Here is an 8,220-nt window from a genome sequence, read left to right on the forward strand (position 1 = left end):
CTTCAACAAGAAATCAAGGTCCTAAGGGCAGAAAATGAGCGAAAAATAAAGAAAAGGACAAGAAGGCGTGCTGTTCTAGGTAATAATACCCTTTTATCTGTACAAGAGGGTCCGGATAGGGTTCAACAGCTAGATATACAGGTTGAAGGGCAGGCTCAGGAACTGGTATATATGCCTTCTCAGCGTGCTCCACCACGCTGCAGCGGCTGTAGGACTATAGGGCATACTATTAGAGGTTGCCCTAATAAGTAGCTTAATAGATAGTAAGGTATCTATTCAAAATCAAATGTATTGGTGGCGATAAAACTGCAAAAAAATGGCTGGCTTGGAGAAAAGTGGCCGTTCGGCCGTAGTGGCCGCTTGGCCGTGGAGTACGTTAGTTATATTACTGATATTAATCAGCATACTATACGTCATGTGTCAGGCTAGATTGGAATAATCTAGCGAAAATTATGCTAGTGCGGATAGTAACAAGATATCCATATCGTATCCGCGCGGATTTGGATATGGATAAAGATAGCAACTCAGGTATCTGGTATCCGCATGGATACGATATGGATAGCATTTGCTATCTGATATCCGCGGATATGCCGCAGTCTAGATGGCAGCAGTTTTACCTGCCATGCCAGCAGTTTAAGCAGCTGTACTCCACCAGGTGTAGCTGGTGTAGTATTGATATACCACCATCCACCAGCAGGAGGCCATGGTACAGGCAGGCGTTATTAGGGAGTTTATTAAGCAGGAGGCACAGCAATGACTGAACCAGTGCTATATCTGCACTGTGGCAGGCCATGATAGCAACCACAAGCTGTATTTCTGCCACCACCCCGATGTGAGTGTCCAGAGGGTTGTCTACCTGTTCCAGTACGCTCGCCCAGCTTCTCCTAGGTCTTGTCCACGTACCGTTCCTGTCGAAGTTGCGATACATCCAGACTTTTTGTTTGGGCCAGGTAGTATTCTTGGGGCAGCTGTCTCTCATCGTTGAGGGAATTGTTGTCGGCGTCATCGCCATAGCTATCTGAATCCTCGCTGTCGAGATCTGGATCGGTGTTGGAGTCACTTTCGGAATTGTTGTCTGAGAAGACCTCGCTAACGTCGGAGCTGCCGTTGTCGCTCTGACTCTGTTTGTTGTCATGCCCGACCGAAAGCTTCCATGGGTCCTAACAAAGCCTAGCCGGCCATCAAGAACATTGCGTATACAGTTTATCCACAAGCGCAAACAAAAACAAACAACAGCTGGGATTCGCATGTGGTCACCCACAATACTACTAACCTGCCGGTATGTGGCCTAAGTAGTATTGGGAGCTAATTCACATATTGCCGCGCGTTATCGGGTGCCCTTCTGTTGTATAAGCCCATGAGAACTATAAACAGGTTCACCTTTGGGCGGCTTCTTGCCCTTGAGCGCATTTGTTACCTGTATCTGACAGCGGGACAAGGATTTGATGTTTAGCCTGACGGTCACGCTGTGGGCCAGCGCCTCGCACGTCCCACTGTTGGAGCTGTAAAGCATCATAGCTTGCTGCGATGCGAGGGTCTCGTCCCCGGCACCGGAGGCCCCATGAAGCCATCCTGACTATGGCCTAGCCACTCATAAGTGAGCTCACTCCCAATTACTATAGCCTTCCCATGCTCAAGCCAAAGGACAACGTTCTATAATCACAAGGCCCCCCTAGAAACCCACCCCAAGATCTTACTAGCATTATACGCCCCAACAAGAACAAGCGCCACAACAATAACAGTGACAGGCAGCGCAACCTGCCAGAACAGCGCCTGGTTCAGCTCCATATTGCGGATATCCGCGGTGTTCATCCCCATGTAGCTCGAGACGAACGACAGTGGCAGGAAGATGACCGAGACGATCGTGAAGACGAGGATTGCTTTCCCGTGGTCTTCTTGGATGATGTCGACGCGCTGCACGATCTGGCGCTCGAGAATGTTTGCTCGCTTTATTAGTTCTGCGAAAACTTCTTCTTGTTCTTGTAGGTCGGCGTGGATTGCTTGGAGGATGGCTCGGGATGAGAGGCTGATTGGAGCGAAATCTTCGTAGTTGGAGGCGGTGCCGTCTAATGTCGAAGAAGAAGGAGAGGGGGGGGGAGAGGTGAATAGGTTTTCAAAGTTTATATTCCCGGTGTCGATGAGGAGCAGGTCTTCATCTGGCGCTTGGCCTGAGCTATAGGTTCGGAGATTGATGACAAGCTTGAGCTGTTCGTTGATGTTTGCTATGATCGTCTCAAGTTCTTCGCGGAGCAGGCTGATGTCCAGGAGTAGGTTCTTGCTTGGGCGGTTTCGGGCTTCGAGTTGCTGAAAAGCAATATCCAGAAGTCAGCTGAGACGGTACCAAGCATGGACTTGGTTGGGGTTGATTGGTTGGTTGATGCAGTGAAACTCACCAGAGCAGTCGTATACGTTGCGTATACCTCGCCGATATTTAGCTCAGGCAGTTCCTTGCACGTTGAATGGCCTTTTAGGACTGATTCCAACATACGGGCCACAATGAGTCCCAAACCCGAGACGGCGGCGCTACTAACCTTGTCCTCGTCGGAGCGAAACATTGCGCAGCATTCGTCTCGTGCCTGGTCAAGCCGAGCAAACAGGCTGTCTATACCAGGTGATGGATCATAACGGGGCGGAGGAGGTGTAATTTTGGGTCCCTCAGTCTCACTTCCACTTTCACTATAATCAGAAAGGACCCCCAGCCAGCCCACATTCCTTACCCTGGACACACTACGGCGTCTAGGTCTGCGGTAGAAAGTTTGAAATTCATTGTTTGATCTGTCCCTCGACCTCTCTCCTGATCTGTCCCATAATCCGGTCCAGTGTATTTGTCTTGATCTTCCACTCGATTTGTCTTTCGAACTGTCCCTCGATCTGTATTTTGGTATGGACCATGGGAGATCCTCTGAGCTGTATCCAGATCTGTACATTTCCCTGTACTTTGCTCTGTACTTTTCTTTGTATTTCAATCTGGTCCTCAAGCGTTCCCTCGAGCTCTCCTTTAAAGTGTATTTTGAACTATACCCTGAGCTGTCCTGTGAGCTGCCTCTTGACCTGTCCACTGGGTTGTCTTCTAGGTTGTCCTGTAGGCTGTTCCTCGACCTGTCTACCAACCAGTCTAATAGCCAGTCTGTTGATCTGTCCGTTGAGCTGCTTCTTGTGTTGGGGCCAGGGCTGCCTGTAGCTGGTGAGGGGTCTTTAAGGTTTTCAGGATTTGTCCGTGGGCTTCCTGAACTTTCCTCCAGCGTATCAGGATTTTTTTCCTCTAGGATGTTCGGGCGTTTCTCCAACGGGTTGGGATTCTTCGCATCGGTACTTCCAGTATCCTTCTCGGGGCTCTCAAAATTTTCTTCCACACTCGCTGAATCCTCCTCTGTATGATCAAGACTGTTTTTTGGATCTCCAGCGCCCTGCTGCAGACTGCCAGAGTTCCATTCGGGGCCATCAAGGCTTTTCTCGGGATCCCTAGCACTCTTCTCCAAACTGTCAGGATTCTTTGCGTCTGAACTGCCAGAATCCTCCTCTAGACTGTCAGAATCACCGTTCCGACCTTCAGGGACCTCATCTAAAGTCTCCAGATCATTCGCATCCAGACTTCCGGAATCAACCGTCCGCCCCCCCGAATCCTCACCCCTCTCTACGACGTCTGCTCCTTCTAACCCCTCAGCTGAGTCTTCAATCCCCGCAACAATCCGCTCACCTTCAGAAGCTGCCTTCACAAGGAGTATAACTATTTGGATAAACGCATCCACCATCGACCGCGGAATCGCCCGGCTCTCCACACCGACCAGGCCCTCACGTATAGTCCGGACATGCCGCAAATATAGATCCAAAGGAATAGCCAGTATGTTGACATGGTACTCCTCTAGGATGTTGGTTTGGTACGCCAGTGGTGTGATAGGGTCGATCTTGGTATTGGTGGTCATGGTGCGGCCGCTAAAGCGAAATGTTTCAAGAACCGCCGACACGGCGGCCCATACTTTTCCCTTGACGATGCACTCGTAGTCGGGCGCGATGAATTCGTCGAGGAAGTCTGATATCCCGCGCACGAAAGTGCGGAGGAGGTCGAGGATATAATTGTTTACGTGGTGGGTGTCGCGTAAGTGGAGGAGTTGGGATTCAACGTTGGATTTGGTTTTCAAGGGGATGGCGTTATAGGTCCTGTTTAGGAGCATTGCTGTTGATGTTGCTGTCGGCGGTGGGAAGTAAGAAGAGAATTTTGCGTTGTCTGTGTGGAAGAGCATGTGCCGGTGTATGTAGGCGAGGAGGGATTTCATTCGACGAGTCGATGCTGCGTCATTGGTGTCCGATGATGCTTCTTCAGAGGGTTTCTTCCCAATAGGCCACTTGAAGATAGGAAGTGACCTTCCTTGCCCTCGTTCTTTGTCTCGTTGGGTGGCCGACCCAACTCCGGCGCCGGGGCCGTCTGTCTGCGAGACCCCGGCAGTACCACTTGCTCGCTGGGCCAGACCATGCCCTTCACCATCCTCCTTTCCTCTCCTAGATTGCTTCCCAATTGCATCAAGAACGAACTTCGGTGGCGAATAATACGGGTCGACATACTGGTATGGATGATCGTTATCATGCTCCACTGCGCTGCGGTACCGTCGCCTCCGAAGCCTCACGGGGTTGGGAGGCCTGTGGTAGGAAGGACTGAGGTAGTTATTTATATCTGTGTGCCTGTACTGCCCAAAGCCATCAGCATCATCGCTACCGGCGTGGTTGCTCTGCATTGTCGCTATTGTGCGGCTTCGTCGTTCGCGGTGCTCGCGCACCCGCTTGTCTAGTTTTTTCAGGGTGTCGGAGACGACGGAAGGGTAGCGCAGTTCAGGGATCTGGGCGGATGGACTATTTGCTGATGCGTTTAGTTCAATGGGCTCTTCGCGGGGTGGGGGGGGATTTGGAGGGGGCGAGGCGATGATCGCGAGAAGCGGGTTGTCGTCACCGTGAGCCTCCCAGAGGGAGCGCCAGCGGCGGGCATCTATTGTGCTACCGTCGACTTCAAGTATGTAAATCCAGTTCCTTGTGTCTATTGAGGTACCCTCACAAGCTACGCTGCTCAACATGGCTTGCACTCGGTAGAGAAATTCCTTGTGTGGTGATGAGTGTCTAACTGCGCGCGTAATGGCGAACGGGTATAGATAGAATCACTTACAAACCACACTCCGCACTTCCCGCGCTCAAGGCAAAAGACAAAGCCCCACGGCGTCGTGATGCGAACTGTAGGCGGGAAAGCCGTCTGGCCTCCGATGGTGCGGAGGGTAATGCCAGGAGACGCCGATGACAATGTCTGGCCATCAAACAGTGGTGTCGGCGAGCACGTCGCGACAAAGTTGTGCCCAATACTCAACACCCACAGCCGGGGGACGTGGATGACCTGCTTGATATGGCTGTATAGGCGTCGAATCGCTTGCTGGTTCTCGCGCGCCATGGATGAGTCGAGGTGGTAGCCGGATTGCACCAGTGGTTGGATCCAGTGGACTTTGGTACGAGACATGGTGGTGCGCTGGGGCGGGCGCTGTAGATCGTGTAGTAAGAAGTAGGGAATTGCGATGAAGTTCACTCGGACTTCTTCCTCCTTTTTGCTACCGTTGTGTCCTGGGAGACGAACTTTTGTCGAGGCTGGGACAGGACTGAACCGTCCGCCGCGAAAAGTGGATTGCTCGGAGAGTGCCAGGAACCGATCGAAGAATTTGAAGATGGTATTTTTCGTCTGGGGTTCAGTGAGGCCGTATGCTTCCAGCGCGCATCTAAGGAAGGTGTTGAATTCCATCCCGTGGTCATTGTTTGATAGGTGCAGCAATCGCAGCTGCTTCGGTGGTTCAATCTTTGTCGTCGTATCAATCCGCTTGATCCCCAGTAGCAGACCTGGTGGTTCATCTGCTGGGCCTGAAGGGTCATTCTCCAGCAGGTGCACGTGAGCAGTTGCTTCAACCGAGATCAGGCTCGCTTTCGGAGAGTTCCTAGGATAATCTCCAGGAACGACCAGTTCAATCTTGGAATCCTCAGTTCGATTCAAGTATCGGGGATTATGGCCTTGCGGCGACATTTTAGCCCGTAAACACGTTTAGAGTAGCAGATGCGGTTTCAAAAGAAGACAGTAGTTAGTCTGCGGCGGGCTGACACCATCACCGTCAGTGAGAAGGCGGGGCAAGCCAGCTGGCGGGACTCGGACTCGGGACTTAAACAGGCTCTCTTGCTGCTTTAGGCTTGGTGCAACATCGATCGATGCGGCTGAGGCTGAGCAAAAAGTGTCCGTGCCCAGGACCATGTCCAGCTGGACGTGGGCGTGCTATTTCTCCGTCACATATCTTAAACACAACACCAAATCAATCAAAAATGACAACAACAACAACATCATCATCATTATCATCATCATCAGAGCAAGACCCTCTCCGCGACGCCGTGTTAAAAGAGTTCACCGAGGCCGGCTACACCGACGAAGAAATCCAGACCGTTCTCGCCCAGCAAGATGCGCTCCGACGCAGAAAAGACGACGATGCTGACAGTGACAGTGACCGCGACGACGGCGGCGGCGACAAGAAAGAAGAGCCGGCGAGCTGGACAAAAGTTCCCCGCAAATATGTCCTGCCCAGCACGTTAGACGCATATCACCTTCCGTGGCAGTTTGACGAGGTCTGTAGAATTTTTGTCCTGAAGCTCGTATTATATAAATATATTTTCCTAACTGCTAGTATGAGCTTCTGTCCTCGAGCTTTGGTTGCTCTTCATCGACCCTCTACAGTACCCTATCCTTGCCAGCTAGCCCTGCTAACTGAAACAACAGACCGACGAAGAGTCCATCATCATAACGAAGTGGGTTAGCACAGAGCTACTAGATGAGATCTTCGAGCACACGCGCCGGGCGCGACAAGACAACCACAATATACGCAGCTCGAATCCTCCCGGGGGGAGATATGGGCGGGCGAGCTCGCGGAGGACCCCACAGGCAAATTACTCTTCCAAGGCAGGCTACGTGCAGCATGCGGGTTATCCCAAATCGAGCAACATGCGACAGACGGGGATAGCGGTGTACGATGATACGTACGAGTATGCAGACTATGGCCCCGTCCGGATTAAAGAGCCGTCGCGCTCGGCTGCGCAGGGGGATTGGATTTATACGGCATAACGGGGAGGAGCGCCGTTGTACCTGCAGGACTAGAATGCGGAAATAGAGATGGAGAGTGATAGTGGACGGGATCTGTAAGAAATTGGTTGGTAGACACGGAGTATTGTCAGGAGTGACTGAACAACGTCAGCCAATCAACCAGCAGCGCCGCAGCCAGCGTGTGACAATATCGGAAGAATGACGGCCCGGAGCTATCATACTGGCAATATGAGGCTAAAGGCCCGAAGGGGACTAGGGTCATATCTACAATATGAAGGGCATACTGGAAGTATGATCGGGACATAATAGGAGTATGATACCGGCATATTGGGGATATGATGGAGCAAGGTATTTAAGGACGCTCATTTACCATGTAATTAGTTTTGTACTTCGTGTCTTATTTCAGAACAACCAAGATAGCCAACATTGTCAGGTTACTGCATTTCAACCTACCTTCCCTGTCTGATCTCAGAATATCCTTAGGATCTATTGAGCCCTACTCCTAAGAAGGACTCTTTTGGCCTTATCTGACAAGTATATAGAGGGGAGATCCACAGCCCTGTACTACTGGGCGGGTTCTTGGTGCACCCCATGGTTGGATTTATGAGCTGTAATCAATACACAATCCCCAAATTATGACCGCACGGGAATACCCAATTTTCTCGAACTGTTATACAATCAAATGTACACTTGATAATACTGTGGTCCACGTGTAGTCGCAAAGGCACAGTCTAGCCCTGTGTAGCGGGCCCTGCCCGGAAGTAGTGCTCGAGGCCGTCGACGGCCACTCGCTTCACGTGACCTTACCGTCACATGACTCGTTAGTAAGCTGGCGCATATCTAGATGTTTCTACCTGGCGATCTTGTTTCTTTTCTTTTCTTCTTTCTTCAGCGTGTTCTTCTGCAATAATCCTACCTGTAGGATAGTGAATGGCATTAGCCCGTGACATTAGAACACGCTCAACAACCACTAATACAACAGACATCGGACAACGGACATCGGACAACGGACATTGAACAACGGACATTGGACAACGGACATTGGGCAGTGGACATTGGGCAGTGGACATTGGAAACAGACATTGGAAACAGACATTGGAAACAGACATTGGAAA

General features: G+C 51.1%; 3 protein-coding genes across 3 annotated transcripts; 1 reads left to right on the forward strand and 2 right to left on the reverse strand.

The window, feature by feature from the left end:
* Window positions 1–381: 381 nt before the first annotated feature.
* Window positions 382–601, reverse strand: BDW70DRAFT_146068 (uncharacterized protein). The gene has a single exon (XM_073738531.1). The coding sequence runs from the start codon at window positions 563–565 to the stop codon at window positions 407–409; it is 159 nt and encodes a 52-aa protein (XP_073590507.1). The 5' UTR covers window positions 566–601; the 3' UTR covers window positions 382–406.
* Window positions 602–884: 283 nt separating this feature from the next.
* On the reverse strand, window positions 885–6,046 carry BDW70DRAFT_165200 (uncharacterized protein; the record flags this gene model as incomplete). The annotated part of the gene is made up of 6 exons (XM_073741682.1): window positions 885–1,160; window positions 1,373–1,572; window positions 1,698–2,304; window positions 2,394–2,670; window positions 3,112–5,087; window positions 5,153–6,046. The coding sequence occupies 6 exons, from the start codon at window positions 6,044–6,046 to the stop codon at window positions 885–887; spliced, it is 4,230 nt and encodes a 1,409-aa protein (XP_073590508.1).
* Window positions 6,047–6,265: 219 nt separating this feature from the next.
* BDW70DRAFT_53444 (uncharacterized protein) lies at window positions 6,266–7,141 on the forward strand. Its single transcript, XM_073744227.1, has 2 exons — window positions 6,266–6,633; window positions 6,785–7,141. Exons 1-2 carry the CDS (start codon window positions 6,337–6,339, stop codon window positions 7,124–7,126), a joined length of 639 nt encoding a protein of 212 aa, XP_073590509.1. The 5' UTR covers window positions 6,266–6,336; the 3' UTR covers window positions 7,127–7,141.
* The last annotated feature ends 1,079 nt before the right edge of the window (window positions 7,142–8,220 follow it).

The sequence above is a fragment of the Aspergillus foveolatus genome (assembly GCF_047715535.1).
Source record: "Aspergillus foveolatus strain CBS 279.81 unplaced genomic scaffold BDW70scaffold_240, whole genome shotgun sequence".
NCBI lineage: Eukaryota > Fungi > Ascomycota > Eurotiomycetes > Eurotiales > Aspergillaceae > Aspergillus > Aspergillus foveolatus.